Source organism: Rattus rattus, chromosome 2 (genome assembly GCF_011064425.1).
Source record: "Rattus rattus isolate New Zealand chromosome 2, Rrattus_CSIRO_v1, whole genome shotgun sequence".
Taxonomy (NCBI): domain Eukaryota; kingdom Metazoa; phylum Chordata; class Mammalia; order Rodentia; family Muridae; genus Rattus; species Rattus rattus.
In genome coordinates this window covers 7,527,568-7,545,158 of record NC_046155.1, presented here as the reverse complement: position 1 = coordinate 7,545,158, position 17,591 = coordinate 7,527,568, and the positions used below count along the sequence as shown (strand labels likewise).

The window sequence follows — 17,591 nt, the reverse complement described above, 5'->3', positions numbered from 1 at the left end:
TGGGTGACAAGGGGTGATTGCGGGCTTCCCGCCAGAAAGCCGCCTGTCCCTGAGGATGCAGGCCAAATGGCAGGGCTCCTTAGTGCATACCCCCACTCCCTGTCAAATGGAACGGGCAGAACTCATAATCCAGACATCTGACATCAGAGGGCCCCCACTGTCCCCCATTCCTGAGGCAGGATCCCATTTTGCCACATGGAAGTAGGAAAGGAGTGGCCTGGAATATTGGGAGAGCTTTACTAAGGAGACACCTTGCCACGCTAGGCTCTATAAGGTGTGTAGCAATGTCTGAGTTACACGGATGGGAAATGGGCCGGCCCTCTATGCATACTGGAAACAAGTGGAAGAAGGTGAAGGAAGGGGTCCAGGTGGCTCCCCTGTACCTTAGCCATGCCGTGTCCAGAGCCACTCATTCCCCTGAGCAGGAAGCCTCTAGAGAAGGCTTGTGCTCAGGGCACCTTGTTCTGGTGGCCCTCTGTCTTCTTGGCTTTTTAGAAGCCAGCTAGGCAGATGCCATAACCCCAGTTTCCCTCAGATCCAAGGTGGGGCACAAGGCAGTGCCTGACACACAGCTGTGCTTGACAGACTTTAGAAGTCACACTGGATGGAGATGACAGCATTGTCTTCTGAATATTTGATATCTGGGAAATTGTCCCATGGCTGCTGGTGGCCTACCCCAGTCTTGTACCATTTACTCCCAGTTCCTGAGGCAGGACAATATTTTCCTATGTCCCTCTTATGCCTGAGACCATGTACAGGCTGCAGAGTATACGTGAGAATGAATACATGCGTGTGGGGTTGAGTGTGGAGTATGTGTGCACGTTCATGAGAGGGGCATACACATAAGTGAGATGTTGAGTGTTCTGATGTGTGTGCACATACATGTGAGGTTGAATGTGTAGGCCACTGGTTGTATGAGAGAGTACATAGGCATGCAGATAGTGTATGGGTGGATATGCATAAGCACATTGTTGGGGTACAGGCATGCACACAGCCATATAAGTGTGAGTATGCCTATAGTATGAACGTAAGAGAGGACATGAGAGATGTGCCATCTCTGCAAGGGCCCGGCGTGTCCTGGGACGTCAGTAAGGAACTCACAGTTAGGTCGCACTATTGGTTTAATGGCTACTAGGTTTGCTTGCCTGCTGAACTGTGATGACATATGGAACTCTTCATGTTCCTTGTTCCTCACATGCTGAGACGTACAGTCAGATGAAAGGCTGGGCCTCTGCCTGGAACACATTTGCGGATGCTCACCATGCCTCCTTCTACCTGCCAGCCCTGCTCTTGGGAAGAACCTGGATTTTGCGCTCTCCTGATCTTTTGGATCTCCTGGGGGTACACATTGTTTCTGGTTGCTCTCATCTCCTACTTTGCCCTTGTGGCCTTATCCTTATGTAACTGGGTCTTATAGGTGTGTAGGAGCCCTTCCTCCTAGGCCAGAGGCTTTTATCCCTCGTCATTCTGTCCTTCCCCGCTTCTTTTGTACCTACAGTCTCATTTCATGAACTGATGGTTTTACCAGCTCTTATGCACTGTCTGACCAAGTGCAGATGAATGCCTGTCTTAGTGCCAATGACTAGTGTCAGTGACCAATGTCAGTGGTTACTGAATTATGAATAGTAGATAACTAGTACCCTTGGCCTCCTGGCTAGTTTTCTTTCTCCTGATCCGAGCAGGAATCAGACATTCATGCTGCATCAAAGACAGCCAGCAAGAGGTACCAGAGCCTGCGCAAGGCCTGAGATGGCTTCCCTGGCTAGGATGCCCCACTGTGGCCACCTATCAGCTGGGGCTCTCACAAGGCAGGCAGCCTGGACTTCCCTCCATCATGAAAACTCAGCTTTGCACTTAGTTACCCAGGCCCCAGCTCCAGCCACATCTCTGTTGTGATCTTAATCAAAATGTGAACTCTTTCCACGTATTTATCTTCTTTATGTCCATTTTTTGGCCAATTTGTAAATATTGCCATATGCATGTATATGTACACAGATTTGTATATGCACATACACACATGTCTGTGTATGTTTGTATGTGTGAGAGAGAATGTGTGCATGCATGCATTTTTTTTCCCTGGAGCTGCAATATCACTTTGATTTGACTGGGGAATGAATCTTTTGTGGAGGACGGAGATAGAGTCTCATGTTGGAAATACTTCTTCTAGCCCTACTCTACCTTTCCACGAAATCTGCCCTGCACTGTTCTCATGCCTTTTGTTGTGCCTCATTCTGCTGGAACAATATCTGGACCCATCCTGAGTTGGAAAGAGCGTCTCTGCCTCATGGTTGGAGATCTCAGTCTAGCTTTGCTTCCCACCGGTTATACTGGATCCCAGAGAGGAACCCTGCTACCTCCTCCAGCCTGCCTAGCACCCATATGTTTCACGCTGGGCACTAGAGCCTCCTCCAGATTCAGGCACTAGCCTCAAATTAGACTCCTCCATGTGGATTGTGTACAGGGGCTGGGAATGAGAAGGTGCTGGGGTACAGAATACAACCCCTGGAGAGGTTGACAGCTGAAGGGGCTTGAGTAAGATTGTGTTGGAGGGCAGAGTGGCTCTGGACTCAGAGGATGCTGCCTCTTCAACTGAGGATGGACTTGGCTTGGAGGAAGGGCTCTGGTGACCTGGGAGAGGGGCAAGGGTCCATAAAGACCTCAGGTTTCAGGAGTGTTTTGGTGCAAGCCACTCTTCCATGGAGCCATTCTGATCAGTGAGCAAGGTGGTCAATGGCCAGGGTCTGAACAGCCTGGGAAATGCAAAACAAGATGCAGAGCTCCCAAGTGAGGATGAGGTCCCTGCTATCTAGGGTGGTGTCTTTGGGTTCTATTGCATGAAGAGATACCATTACCAAGGCAACTCTTATAAAGGCAAACATTTAATTGGGGCTGGCTTACAGTTTCAGGGGTTCTGTCCATTATCATGGTGGGACGCATGGCAGCATGCAGGCAGACTCCGTGCTGGAGGGGCCAAGAATTCTACATCTTGATCCAAAGGCAACCAGAAGTCTGTCTCCTGCAGGCAGCCAGGAGGAGGCTCTCTTCACACTGGAAGGAGCCTGAACATAGGAGAAGACTTCAAAACCCACCTCCACAGTGACACACTTCCTTCAACAAGGCCACACTAGTACAACTCCCCATGGGCCAACCATTCAAACACATGACTCTATGGGGGTCAAACCTATTCAGACCACCACAGGTGGGTATGATGTAGCCCTGGGGCTGAATCTGGCCTCTCTCCTACAGGCTTGGTGAAGCTGGGAATCCACTGTGTCACCTGCCAGAAGGTCGCCATCAAAATCGTCAACCGTGAGAAGCTCAGTGAGTCGGTGCTGATGAAGGTGAGGCAGTGGGCTGAGGTTAGAAGGGTCACCACCTAGAGGGATGGACTTAGGTATCTGGGACTAACATGGATGCCCTCTGGTCTTCCTGTAACCCCACTTGGACTCATGAAGTCCTGTCTATTCCTGCTGGAGCAATGTCAGCGTGGCTCCTGGGATATTCCATCCTCAGGAAGGGTTCCATGTGCCTGACCCTGCTAGTTCGGAGGACAGGCCCTCAGTGATGTTACTGGGGCCAACATGTTAGAGCAGCTAACTGGCTCCCAGTTCTCTGACTAGAATGAGGAATTGCCCCTGGCCTCTGAGACCACTCTTGTCAGGCCCAGGCAGTCCTGAAGAGAGCTGGCTAGGCTCTAGCTCCTGATGTGGACAGGCTAAGAGACTTAAGTGGGTGGCAACTGTAAGAAAAGATAACAGCTTGGGCGAAGTGGAGAACTTTTGGCACTGGTGGACTGACCAGTTTTGAACTGGAGACAGATTGGCTGGATAGAGTCCATGGTACAGTGGCCCCGAGATATAGAACAAGGTTTTAGTACGTGGACATTGTATACATGGGACTGTCTGGGAGTGGCATAAGGGCCAACAATGGGAAGGGCTTCTCTGGAGGAAGATCTGGAGGCTAGGGCCAGTCCTCCTTCTACTGTCTCCTACCGAGTAGTCCCTCTGCGGGACTACATCAGTCTCTCAACTCCCACTGCCCAATAAGACCAAGGCTCAGTGAGACTGGGCAGAGGGTGGATCTATAGCTTTGGGGCTTTGGGGACAGAGAGACCTACGAATAGTTAGTATCTACCACAGACTAGTGGCTTCTCCTTGCCAGTACCCGTGAGGCCAAGGTGGTTAAGTGCAAAGCTATGCTGATCAGAGTTCTACCCTTAAACTCAGAAACAGACCTGGGGGTGGGGGCACTAAAACAGACTCCGTATTTCCTTTCATGAATTGTGATAGCCTGGAGACTGTAGAATAGGAGCCTGTGTTCTCGCACAGGGACCACAGTTCTATATCCTATATATGCATGCACATGCAGCCCTCTGTACACACATGCAGCCCCTGCACATATGCAGAGCAACAAGCACACTCACCTCTAGTCTCCTGGTCCCTACCGCCAACTGATGCAGAACTCCTGCCCCAAGCATTTGTCCTGGCATCGACTCTTGCCTGGCCCCATGGGATAGCAAGGTCCAAGCTGCAGATATCCTTTCTATACAGCTCAGTCCCAAATGCAGTGTCACAACCATGGGGTACACTGCAGGTAGCCTATGCAAGGCCTGTCTGAGTGGGCTCTGGTTGGCTGCAGGGCATTGACATGGTTTCTCTGCAGGTGGAGCGAGAGATTGCCATCTTGAAGCTCATCGAACATCCACATGTACTGAAGCTGCATGACGTCTATGAAAACAAAAAATATTTGTAGGTATTGCTGGGCCTGGAGAGCTGGGGAGGCCGGGGTGGGTGGCTGCAGAGACCCAGGCCACACTTGCATTTGGAGAGTTGGCTTTGTTAGTGTTGCCATCCAGCTGAGGGGCTCTCAGCCCTGACCACAGTGGCCAAATGTTCCTTACCAGAACTGTGGCTAGTGTTTCCAGGGACCTCCAGGCTGTTAACCTGAGGCCAGCAATGGGAAGGGCTTCTCTGGAGGACGATCTGGAGTCTAGGGCCAGTAGTACTACTGTCCCCTACCGAGTAGTCCCTCTGTGGGACTACATCAGTCTCTCAATTCCTACTGTCCAATAAGACCAAGGCTCAGTTAGACAGTCTGGGCAGACAGTGGACCAATAGCTTTCCAAGGCCACTGGGGGGTGTGGGGTGTGAGTGACATAGCTTGGACACTGCATAGCGGGCCAGTCTGGCTGCTGTACTAGTTACTGTGACCAAATATCTGACAGGAAACAGCCAAAAGGAAGAATTGGATTTTGCCGAGGGTGTGTGGTGGGAGTGGGGATCAATGACTGGAGCACCAGCCTCCATAAGCCCGGGTGCTGGGCAGTTGGTAATCCTGGACCTCCATGATGGTCAGAAGGGAACTGGGAGGGGCTCTACTGAGGCAGTGCTAGCCTCTCCCATTGTGTCCCTCAATGCTGGTCCCAGTGTGTGTCCTCTGTAGGATCTGTTTTGGCTCCCTAATTCTTACTAGATCCCACAAGGCTTAATCACTGGGGTTGGACCCAGGTCAGCTAACCACTGTTGGCAGGGCCCCCACCCAGTCTAGATTCCTGTAACCAAATGAGATGGCTTTTGACTATGTCACTAGCTACCTTTTGTTCTTATCCCAGAGGCCTTACCTATGTTGAGTTTGTTCAGTTTGAGCTCATCAGACTGTCGCCCACATATTGTCTTGGTCACTTCTTGAGTCCTGTTATACAGCTGACATCCCAAGGGACTGAGAGTGAGCCCCACGTTACCTGCACTTTCCCCTAGAAACCAGTCCCCTCTGCTTCTGCTATATAGCAAGACCCCAAGGGACTGATAAAAACCTGGGCAGGAAGGAGATGGCAGGCCCTGCTGGATCAGCCTCACTCCATTCTGTGGTTTCCTGACCCACTGCCCAGCTACAGGGAGTCCATGTGATCTTCAATGGGATCCAGCTGCCTAGCGTGAGAGCCACTAGGAGCTACAGCAGGTGGGCCCTTTTTGGGGCCTTTCTGTGAGCCCTGCATGAGGCTTCTCTGACTAGGCAGCAGGAGGGCAGGTCATGATGCTGGCACTGATGTCCCCCTGCCACATTCCACAGATACCTGGTGCTAGAACATGTGTCTGGGGGAGAGCTGTTCGACTACCTGGTGAAGAAGGGCCGGCTGACCCCCAAGGAGGCCCGCAAGTTCTTCCGGCAGATCATCTCTGCACTGGACTTCTGCCACAGCCACTCCATATGGTGCGAGCCTGGCCAGGCTGGGTCAGGCCTGCCTCTCAAGGGTGGTGGGGTTCTATGGGCTCTGTCTAGGTCTTGAAAGGCTACCAGGAGCCCACTTAGGCTTCATCCCTGTCAAGGGCTGGAGGACACAGCATCCGTGTCACCAAGGCAGGAAGACCACTTAGTGTTAGCTGCCTGTATATTGTACACTTAGATCGTCACAGACCTGTCCCACTAACAGGAGTGTGGAAAGCAGAACAGTCTCCATCAAAGAGCGGGAACGGGGAAGTGGGTGCAGGCTGCACTTAGGCTCACCTGACCCTTCCTCCCCAGCCATAGAGACTTGAAGCCAGAGAACCTGCTGCTGGATGAGAGGAACAACATCCGTATTGCAGACTTTGGCATGGCGTCCCTGCAGGTGGGAGACAGCCTGCTGGAGACCAGCTGCGGGTGAGTGAGTGGTGCCCCACAGGCCCATGGCATGGCCCTGGGGGTAGATACCACAGCCACTTCTGCCCAAACTGGACAAGCTTTGCGGCTGGTGGCCTGTGGCTGAAGAGCTACAGGATGTTGTGGTGGGAGCCCATGTACCTGCTGTTGTAGCACTGGAGCTAGACTGGGGTCAGAAGGCAGGACTCCTGTCCTCACAGTAAGCATGTGGGGACGCTTTGTCGGGCATCTTCCTTCAGCGGAGGGAGCCAGGGGACAGTTTCACTGAGCCTTTTCTCCTGGGTCTGGCAGATGGGCAGCCAGGTCTAAGCAGAGCAGTTCCCAGGCTCCAAACCTCCATCCACTATCAGAACATCCAGGACAGTTAGGTTGGGAGGACTTAGTCTCAAAGCCATTCAGCCCCCTGGAACCAGCCCAGCCATGGCCTGTGAACCTCGTATGCAGGCTTCCTAGGGCAGAGCTCATGGAGAAAGCCTCAGGGAGGGTGTAAGGGTCTGGGCTATGCGCCCTGGCCTCCTGCCCCCTGACCTGCTGTTTTGCCCATAGATCTCCACACTATGCCTGTCCGGAAGTGATTCGGGTAAGCAGTCACTGGGGGCCCTGTGGTGGAAGGACCCCTCATCCTGCTACCGCTGGTACAGCTCAGTTGCCTTCCCTCAGACCCACTCCCCTACTAGATACCCGTACCCTGCACACTGCCAACATCTGGCATTGCCCTCCTCCCACAGGGCGAGAAGTATGATGGCCGCAAGGCAGATGTGTGGAGCTGTGGTGTGATCCTGTTCGCCTTGCTGGTGGTGAGCCCCACCCGCCTCACCTTTTTGTTCCATTCCCCTATCTCCCCACATTCTCTCCCCCTTCCCTCCCCTTATGCTGCTACCCATGACGAGTGCTGTCCTGTGTACCCACAGGGGGCTCTGCCGTTTGATGATGACAACCTGCGGCAGTTGCTGGAGAAGGTCAAGCGTGGTGTGTTCCACATGCCACACTTCATCCCACCAGACTGCCAGAGCCTCCTGCGTGGCATGATTGAGGTGGATGCAGCTCGGCGCCTCACGGTGCGTCCTGTCTACCCCTCTGTTCCATTCAGAACTTGAGTGCCCATGGGGAGCCAGGCCCTTGTGCATTGTTTTTGTCCCTCACACCATTTCTTGGGCCTGTCCCTTCCTCAGACAGTTCTGTACTGGTGGAGTCTTAAGCTTCCGTGTCTGGCACTTGTTCCTGGGCACTCTAAGGAGAAAATGCCCCTAAGGGTGGGGCTTCCCGCCTGTGTCTTGAGTGTGTGCTTCCGGCATACCACATGTATATCAATGTGTGTCTGTGTTGTACCAGAGAGATGAGCTCAAGTGTGGGTCTGCGTGGGCCACCACATGTGCCCAGGTATGTGCAGGGAGAGTATGTGCCCAACTGTGGGGAAAATGTGCACAACTACATGGAAGGTGAGTGCACGTGTGTGTTACCTATGCGTGTGTGTGTGTGTGTGTGTGTGTGTGTGTGTGTGTGTGTGCGCGCGCGCGCGCGCACACGCGTGTCAGGGGCTGTGGCGATAGACTGTGAGGTATGGTATATGCTCAGCTTGGGAAGCCTGTCCCCAGCTGTGTGTAGGGTGTCTGTAGGTGTGCCCCACCTACACATAGCAGTATGTAGACATAGATGTGCATAGTGCATATATGTGGCTGTGTGCAGCTGTGTGTGTGTGTGTGTGTGTGTGAGAGAGAGAGAGAGAGAGAGAGAGAGAGAGAGAGAGAGAGAGAGAGAGAGAGAGTGTGAGAGAGAGAGATATCTGCACATAATTGCATGTATGCCCAGGCACAGGGACCCTGTGCCCAAATTTTAGGGGCACAGGTATGGTAGGTAGCAGCCCCGAGTGGTTGGTTCAGGTAAGCCCTGGAAGGCCTGCCCCTCCTTTGCTGCCATCTTGCCCCTCTGACATCCTTGTGGTGTGCCTCCTGGCGACGTGAGGCTCACAGCTCCATCAGCTATGGGGTAGGTGAAGGAAGCCCCAGCAGCTTGTTTTGAGCCACACAACATCTGCCCATATAAAAGAAGCAGGATGCCTGGTGGGCTGGCCTTTTCTAGAAGAGATACCACCTGCTCTCTCCCACAAAGCAAGTTATCCCTGTCTCTGAGTCAGGATGGAGAGAAAGGTGTAATGGGCTACCCCAGCCTCCTGCCCACATCTGCACCCAGCCCCTCCCAGCCGCCTGGCTTTGCTTCCTGGACTGGTTCCTCACATAATGCCCTCTAATCTGGGAGGGTCCAACCAGGCAGGACAGGTGCCCCACGGCGCTGCTTGCTTCCTTGCCTCTCTTTTCCGTGGACCCCTGTCCCCCCACCCAACTCCTTCCCTGGCTTTACTTCCTCTGCATCTGGGGTGGGGGCAGGAGTAGGGGTGCTGGCCTGGGCCTCTGAGAACGCAGCCCCTGCCCTGCCTTCTCCTGTTCTCCCATTCTAGCCCCCACCTCCTAACGTGGGCTCCCCCTGGTACTAACCCCTGTTTCTCTTTCCTTGTAGCTAGAGCACATTCAGAAACACATATGGTATATGTAAGTAGCTTCTCTGCCCACTAACGCCTGCTTTGCCTGTTGCTGTGGCCTGCAAGGCCTGCTAGGAAGGGGGGAGGGTGCCAGCCAGCTCCGGGCTGCCCTAGCCTCTCTCTCTCCACCTCCCTGAGCTGTTACAGGATGCAGGAGGTTTGCAGGGCAGGGTGCAGGGTTAGCATCAGGACCTGGGCTAACGTAAGGGTAGATCTCCCACCCTCCTGGCCACCTCAGGGTGGGTGGAATGTTTTCAGGATAGGCCAGAAATGAGTGACTGCTGCTGGGTACCCTGTCATCCACAGAGGTGGCAAGAATGAGCCAGAGCCAGAACAGCCCATCCCACGCAAGGTGCAGATCCGCTCACTGCCCAGCCTGGAAGACATTGACCCTGACGTACTGGATAGCATGCATTCACTGGGCTGCTTCCGAGACCGCAACAAGCTGCTGCAGGACCTGCTATCTGAGGAGTATGTTGGGGTGGGGTAGGAGTGCTTTAGTCATTGGGTTCCATGTCCCAAGGTCTAGCTGCTCTAGGGGGCATCCTTGTTGGTCCCTGTGGATCCTCTAAGGTAGGTGGCCATAGCCAGAGTAGAGTCCTGCAAGGCTACTGTCAGGCACCCATGTCACCACATACCTTCCTTGGCACTTCTCACCTGCTGCAGGGAGAATCAGGAAAAGATGATTTATTTCCTCCTCCTGGACCGGAAAGAACGGTACCCCAGCCATGAGGATGAGGACCTGCCCCCCAGGAATGAGATAGGTACAAAGCTCCCACCCTACCCCATCCCCCATTTTTGGCTCTTGGCCCAGTCTGACTCCAGTCTTCACACAGACCCTCCCCGGAAGCGCGTGGACTCCCCGATGCTGAACCGGCATGGCAAGAGGCGACCTGAGCGCAAGTCCATGGAGGTGCTCAGTGTGACAGATGGCGGCTCCCCAGTGCCTGCACGGAGAGCCATTGAGATGGCCCAACATGGCCAGAGGTATGTGTCTGCCCTGGGAGCCCAAGCCTCCCTCCTGTTGCCCAGGTCAGGGCAACATCAGGTCCTCAGTCTACTTCCTTTAGCCTGACCTTGCTTGTCTCGGCCCACTGCACGTGGGATCTGGACTGAGGTCACTGGACTGGGCTGGAGTTCACTATGCTAAGCATGCTGGCTGGCTGCATGGGCTGAGTTGGGCTGCACTATACTGAGCTGATTGAGCTGGGCTTGAGAAGGGGGGGGGACGACTGGATTAGGCTAGATTAGGCTACACTGGACAGTATTTACCTGACTTGGGGTTGGCTGGACTTGACTAGTTGTATTGGTTTGAGCCACACTGGCTGGACAGAACTGAAATAGACCAGGGTGAGCTGGGATGAACTAGACTGAGCTGTGCTGGCCTGGATTAATCTAGGCTGGGCTGGACTGAACTAATCATATGGTCTGGCTGGACTGTCCTACATTAAACTGGACTGGATGGCCTTATCTGGGCTAGTTCTACTTATCTAGCTGTACTAGACTGGAATGAACTGGTCTATGCTGAGCTTGCCTGGACTGAGCTGGTCCAGCCTGGGTTTTATAAACTGGGCTGGGTTAAGTTGGGCAAGACTGAACTACACAGGACTTGACCAGATTGAACTAGGCTGAGCTGAAGTGGGATGGACTGGACTAGGCTGGGCTAAGCTGTGCCTGGCTGCTCTGTTCTTGATTGAGCTGGGCTGTGATATGGTGCAGCTGTGTTCAGAGCCCCTCACTCATCAGGTTTGTCCCTTCCTGGTGCTTTGCTGTCTTTGATCTGGATTGAGCTGGACTGTAGTGTGGTACAGCTTTGTTCAGAGACCCCTGCCCAGCAAGCTCATCCCTCCCTGGTGCTTGGGCATCTCCAGGTACCCAGTAGCAGCATTGTGGGCAGGATATACAATTCAGGAGAGTGCTGAGTAGAAAGGGCACTTAGAGCCTGCAGAGCCTGCCCTGGCTGACTGGAGCTCCCTAACAGGCAGGGGTCTTGGTCATCTGTAAACAGACCTAAGCTGGGAGATCCCACGGGCCTTGCCAGCAGTGTCAGCACTGTACTCTGCCTGAAGCACCCACTGCTCATTCTTGCTGCTGGGAGCTTGGATGCTGAAGCAGGCCAGGTCTGCCCCTGAATTTGTCAGTAACTGGGAGTCATGTCATGGCTAGGTAGTCATCAAGATAACACTTCCTCTGCTTTAACTTTAGTGTGCTGGTATTTCTGACCTACTAGGTCCTCCCCATGGATCCAGGCTAGCACATGTTCCAGCCTCAAAGTTTCACTCCTTGAGAAACTTCTTTCAACTTTCTAGCCAGCCATGGCTCACAATCCCTTGGCTTCTGGCAACAAGGCGGGACAGCAAGGGTCCCCCTTGGCCATGTTCTTACCTAATCCTTTTCCTGGATTCCGCCTCTTGTGGATATGCTTCACCTCAGCAGAACTCTCCCAGTAGCTCTAGTGTGCATCATGCACTCAAGAGATGATTGCCTTTCCTTGGCCTCTCTTGAACCCCAAAGGATAGCTAAGGGTCAGTGCTCAGCTCTGAGCTTCCTGGTTTCTAATACAGCTTCCAGGCCTATGTGCTGCAGGGTGGGCCCATATGTGGGATGGCGGCTGTCTCCAAGGGAATCTGCAAGGCCCTTTGTCCTGGCACATCTAGCCTGCTTCTGCTCTGGTTTTGCCCCCTGACACTGGCCTCTGATGGGACCACTGGTGGGGACAAGAGATCCTGTGGCTGGTGGTGAGTCTAGACATCTCTAAGCTTGGCTACCTCTCTATCCGGAAGGTCACCCAGGGCAGGCTGTGCTGTGGCTTCTGTCCCCTTCCTCTCTCTTCATCTCTGTACCCTGGCCTGGGGTTGGTGGGCCATGCTTGGAGGGCTTGCTCGGTGTGGTCAGGCAGCACATGGCCCAGCAGCTGACCTGCGTGCGTGTGGCCGGGGCAGTAACTCTGTTTTCTCGCTTTGTTCCTGCTGTAGTAAAGCAGTGTTCAGTAAAAGCCTGGATATCGCTGAAGCCCATCCCCAATTCAGCAAAGAAGACAGGTATACACCCTGCCCATCCAATCTGTCCTCCCAGCCCTAGATGCAGGGCTCCTGCCTGAGTCGGGCAGAAGAGGCGGGGCTGCAGGCAGGGCTCACTGACAGACACTTCACCTCTCCTTTCTGGGACTCGCACTTTAGCAGACCAGGGAAGAGTCTGACCTGGGCAGCTGTAAGGATACAGGGAAGGGTGGGGTTGCTGGGGCAAGGCCCATGGCCAGCCCAAGCCAGAGGCCCGCATACTCAAGGCTTACTCACATAGGCCCAGGACAGGAGCACTGCCCTGCATCCTGCACAGACCTACCTTATGGTTGCAGGCCTGCCACCTCCTGCCACTCATTTGTCCAGATGGCCTTGGGTGCTGTTCCCACAAGGGCTGGCCAGTTTAGATGAAGTGGCTAAGTATTCCATGCCCCTGGCAGGTGGCAGCAGGCCAGTAACAGCTACTGCCCACTCTTGCTGCTGATTGGCTAGGCCACACCCTGTTGAGCTGCATACTGCCCCTGTGCCTGCCTGTGCCCTTTCCTGCTTGCCTCTTGCCTATTGACCTCCCTCAGGGCTGGAGTCATCTTTTCTACTTTGGACAAATTGCAGCTCAATTCCAGCATTGCTAAACGGAGAAGTTGATGTGGCTCCTATGCTTATGCCTCAGTTTCCCTTCTTCTTCCCTTGTGCCCAGCAATGTGTTCCTGTCTGGCATGGTGGAATCAAAGGCCTAGGCTAGGCTTCACCGCTTGTGGCTGCATCCCCTCTTCCCTGGCCTCGGGTATCTCCATCCCCATCTCCATCTTCTCAGGGACCGGCTCCTAGCTGTACACCTGGACCTTTGTTCCAGTGGGGAGCCCCGTTACTACCCTGACTAAGGCATGCTGCCCTGGCCACAGGTCTCCATTGTTCCCCAGGCTCCTTTAGCAGTAAGTGGAGAGGCTTGGAAGTCACGGAGACAGGGCTCTGCTCACAGGTGCTCTAGGAGCTGGCGAGGAGCTAATAAGGATTGGTGTTACCTGGATGGGAACAGAAGCCCACTGTGTACGGTCTAATTAGTGTGGGCAGGCCAGGGCAGTGCGAGCGGGTCTAATGCTCTTTTATCCTCTTTTGTCCCGTGGCTGCACCCTACCCCCGCTTTTCCCCACAAAGATGGCAGGTCCCACAGCCAGGGGTGAACTTGAGTTTTTGTGTCCATTCTCACGGTGAGCTAGATGGAAGGCCTGGTCTCAGACCTGCAGGGCAGCTAGCTGTTCACCATGTTGTAAACACACACTGAGCTAGTACCTGCTTCCAGCTACTTGCAGGCTAGGTCTTCAGCCCAATGGGGCAATAGTGGGTTAAGATGAAGGCTGTGGGCTGGCCCTGGGCTTCTCTCATAGGTGGCTGCGGATGTGAAAGGACTTGGCAAGTACCCATGTAGTGAACCATATACTGAATGCTGTATAGTACAGCCCTGGAGAGGCTGGTCTTGGGTGCCAGGGTCGTGGAATGCATGAGGCTGGATCTAGTTAACAGGAATCCCCCACCGTGTCCTTGCATCTCTGTCCACAGTATCTGTGGACTTTGTTGAGAGCCCCTTAGTACATTTCCTGTGCCTGGTCTGGGGTGTATGGTGGGTGGCTCCTCTGTGTGTGGAGGAGCCTTAGGGACCTTGGATACATACTGGGTGGTGACAGCCAAGGCCAGCAGGATGGCCCCGGACACAGCTGTGCCTCTAGAGACCTTCCTCGGCATGGTAGAAGCCTTGGAGCTCTGGGTCAGGACCCCAGGCTTCCTAGAAAAGCCAACTAGGGGGCAGGAACCGGGAGCTCTCTCCTGCTGAACTGACAGACACTCTGCTTTCTTCCCCCAGATCTCGATCCATCAGTGGTGCCTCCTCAGGCCTTTCTACGAGTCCACTCAGCAGTCCTCGGGTGAGTGACCACCCCACCTAAGCCTTAGGCTACAGGACTAGCCTCATGAAATAAAAAGGGATTATAGTTAGAGGGCCTGGGGATGGGGAGCAGGGCCTCCACAGACTGGGAAAAAGCCCCACCTCTGCCTTGCACACAGGCTTCCTTTGTGGGCTCCTCCTGGCTGCTGCTCTGCTGCTGGGCTCTGGCTAACTGCATGTTCTTTTGTTTTGTGTTGTCCGTTTTCTTGTATGTCACTTGTTTTATTGTTGTTGTTGTGTGGTTTGTTTTTTTTTTTTTGGGGTTTTTTTTTTTTTTTTTTTTTTTTTTTTTTTTTTTTTGGCAAACCTTCCCTTGTCTGTCCCTCCTCTCTGGTCCTGGTTGGGTTTCCTGCTTGAATGCTATTGCTGATCCTGGTTGCTGTGTGTGCATGTGGGTGGGTGGGCATGGGCTCCACTTCGCGGTCACCCCTCCTGACGTCACTCTGCGTCACTGTAGCCTGTTAGGAAGTTTGTCCTGCCCCCTCTGCCCCCTGAGCTCCCCTATGTGGCTTGCCCCCTGGCCACCTCCTTGGAGCCGGAAGCTTGTCGGAGCACCTCTCGGCCAGGACACATCCTCTCTCCACAGGCCGCCCTGCGGCCCAACCCCAAGACTCAGACCTTGCCGTGCAAGGCCAAGCTGACTGACAAGCCGCTGCAGGGCACCAAGTCCAACCCGCTCCCAGCCTGCACTCAGACCCAGCCTCCTGGAGCCAGCCTTGGCACTCCACTGGCCCTGTCCCCTGGGCCACCCACCCTGCCGGCCCCTGCCCGGCTCCTGCCAACTGGGACTGAACCAAACACCAAATCTGTCCCCACCATACAGGTGACCCCTCACCCCTCACCAAGGGGTAGTCCCCTTCCTACCCCCAAAGGGACGCCTGTTCACACGCCAAAGGAGAGCCCAGCTGGCACACCCAACCCCACACCACCGTCCAGCCCTAGTGTTGGAGGAGTGCCCTGGCGAACACGACTCAACTCCATCAAGAACAGCTTCCTGGGCTCACCTCGCTTCCACCGCCGGAAACTGCAAGGTTAGCAGTAGTGTGGGGCTGGGTAGGTGGTGGAATCTGTAGAGGGGGTGGGTACTGTACTGCTCAGATGGGACATGCCAACAGTTGGCGGGTCTGTGAGCCTCTCCACAAGCACTGGCCTCTGAGCCTGCCCTGTACCCTCTTGTCCCAGAATTGTTCTATTGTCTTCTAGGCAGCAGCTATGCTCAGTGAGGCCTGTTGGGTGGTCAGGAAGCCTACAGGTCTTGGGCTGTGCTGGGGCCAGTGCCTCTGCTCATCTGGGGCCTGGAGAAGCACAATGGTGTTTCAGCACCACAGCATGGACAGCACCCTGAGCCAGGATGGGGTTGGGGAGGAATGGACATGGTCCTGAGACTCAAACCTGCAGCACTCACCAACCTTGCCTTTGTCCCTTCCTGTGCACAGTTCCCACGCCAGAGGAGATGTCCAACCTGACCCCAGAATCTTCTCCAGAGTAAGTGGCTTTGCATGAGGCTGGTGAGAGAGGGACCTAGGATCTTTGCCATCAGGCAGGGGATAACCACCTGAGGGCTTTTGGTCCCTGACCTGAACTCCTTGGGCCTGACTCAGCCCATGAGTCTTTATGAACTTTAGGTCCTGTCCACATGAGAAATACCAGTGGTGGAACAGGTCCTGACTCTGCTCAGAGGACTCTAAAGTTGGCTGGGGACACGTAGGTGTACTCTGGGCTTCCCAGGAGTCTAAGGGATCACAGGGAGGGTTTGGACATGAGGAGAAACAGGGTTGTGCTGAGGAAGAAAGACAGCCTGAAGATAGAGGGCCCAGGGATTGTCCTAGAATTGTTCTAGGATTCCCTAGCCTTCAGCTGTAGGGAAGGGAATGCAAGTGGACCCAGTGGACCTGCCCTGCAGATGCTGCATATCTGTATATGTGGCTTCTCTGTATCTTCCACAGTGGCCTCTCAGTAGTTACTTTCTTGGTAGCTACTGGTGTGAAGGTAGGAAAATGCCATATGACTGGGGCTGGGGGCAGGGAAAGCACTAGCAAAGACCACTGATTGCATCACTGTAGCTGGGTGACCTTACTCTGTGGCCAGACAAGAGGAGAGGCCTCAGCTGTTGCCGGCAACTTAGTAAGGGGTTTCGGTTGCTCTGTGCTAGCAGACGCACTTGCTGTGCTTTGGTCCAGGCAGAGGTCAGAGGCCTAAGCTCACCATAACTGCCCTGAGGCTCTGGGGACATATGACTATTCTGGACTAGGTTAGGCCTTTATGTTGCTCTAATAAAAGGTTTTAGAGATCCATTTATTAATACTTTTTTTTTTTTTTTTTTTTTTTGGTAACAGTAGCTTGAGAAAGGCCTTTGGTTTCCTCCTCCTTGATCAAGACCTTTAGAGACTTTATTTCCCATCCCCCAAGCCCTGCATACTGGCTCAGGAAAGCTTTACACCCTCATCTTCTGTCATAAGCCCCTCATTGGTCATAGCCTCCAAAGAACCATAACCAGGAACCGGCTTGCTTGGTTGTCTACTATGTCAGGCCAGCTGGCTAGAAGCCATGGGAACTATAGCAGTCTGTAGAGTTCAACCCTCCCCCTTACGCCTTCAGCTGTTAACTGGGGCCCACTAAGCTGAACATGTTTTGCCTACTGACCTATGTCCTTTTCTCATGCGCCTTTATGGCCCACACCAAGAATTTTGTGTGCCCAGGCTAGTACTTGGGCCCAGAACAATGGATACCAGAGCTCTAGCATGGACTGTGTCACCCTGTGCTACACAATCCCCTCTGATCATACAGCTTCTGTTAGATATGGCCATGTCTCACATGCCATACCAGCTAAGTGTGACTGCTTGCACTTGTGATTTTCAGCCAGAAACTATGTTTTCTAGAACCACTTGTCTGCTTCGAAATATCCTGAGCATTGCTGGTCTCCAGGTCCAGGCATGGGCCTTGGGTACAGGTGGGACAAGGGCCTATATCAGGGACCTGTACACACAGGACAGGACAGAGCTTACAACAGGAGCACAGAAGGGCTGGGGGCTGTGTCAGCCACAGAAGCAAAAGAACCAGAAATGAACAAGGGGGAAGTCACAACCAGGAAACCCTTCATACAGCCTAAATTAACAGTGGCTTAGTGCTGCCCAGCACAGATACTCTCATTCATGCTGGCCACATGCCAACCCTATCCCTGAGCACCAGTGTGGCTGTTGTTGCCACTTCCCTCAGTTTATAGCCCAAGTCCCTGGTGCAGGGATGCATCTGATTGAAGGGCTAGCTATGCCCCCATTGTACTTACACCAGGCAGCTGGAAGTCTGCCTAGCCATGTTGACTGGGAGTTGCCACAAGACAGCCTTCAGCTTAGCCTCCCCTAGGGTCTCTTGAACAGACATCTAGCAATGACTTCACTGAGTATTCTGCGTTGTGGTCTCTAGGGCTAGGAAAGAATCTCTTCCAATTGCCAATTGT

General features: G+C 53.8%; 1 protein-coding gene across 17 annotated transcripts in view; it reads left to right on the top strand.

Annotated features, from left to right (window-relative positions):
• Positions 1–17,591, top strand: part of Brsk2 (BR serine/threonine kinase 2) — a 52,719-nt gene that overhangs the window by 26,477 nt on the left and 8,651 nt on the right. For 10 of the 17 annotated variants that reach the window (XR_004386788.1, XR_004386789.1, XM_032891402.1 and 7 more), the window contains exons 2-16: positions 3,247–3,341; positions 4,663–4,748; positions 6,070–6,210; positions 6,523–6,639; positions 7,186–7,219; positions 7,368–7,436; positions 7,551–7,697; positions 9,154–9,185; positions 9,482–9,646; positions 9,842–9,939; positions 10,012–10,162; positions 12,151–12,216; positions 14,054–14,114; positions 14,958–15,165; positions 15,571–15,619. Coding sequence is in view for 15 of the 17 variants with exons in the window: in XM_032891402.1 (XP_032747293.1) it covers positions 3,247–3,341; positions 4,663–4,748; positions 6,070–6,210; positions 6,523–6,639; positions 7,186–7,219; positions 7,368–7,436; positions 7,551–7,697; positions 9,154–9,185; positions 9,482–9,646; positions 9,842–9,939; positions 10,012–10,162; positions 12,151–12,216; positions 14,054–14,114; positions 14,958–15,165; positions 15,571–15,619 (1,519 nt within the window). In the remaining 2 variants the exon portion in view is untranslated. Of the gene's footprint in view, positions 1–3,246; positions 3,342–4,662; positions 4,753–6,069; positions 6,211–6,522; positions 6,640–7,185; positions 7,220–7,367; positions 7,437–7,550; positions 7,698–9,153; positions 9,186–9,481; positions 9,647–9,841; positions 9,940–10,011; positions 10,163–12,150; positions 12,217–14,053; positions 14,115–14,957; positions 15,166–15,570; positions 15,620–17,591 lie in introns of those variants that run through there. The other 7 variants (XM_032891403.1, XM_032891407.1, XM_032891405.1 and 4 more) reach the window with 2 other exon arrangements.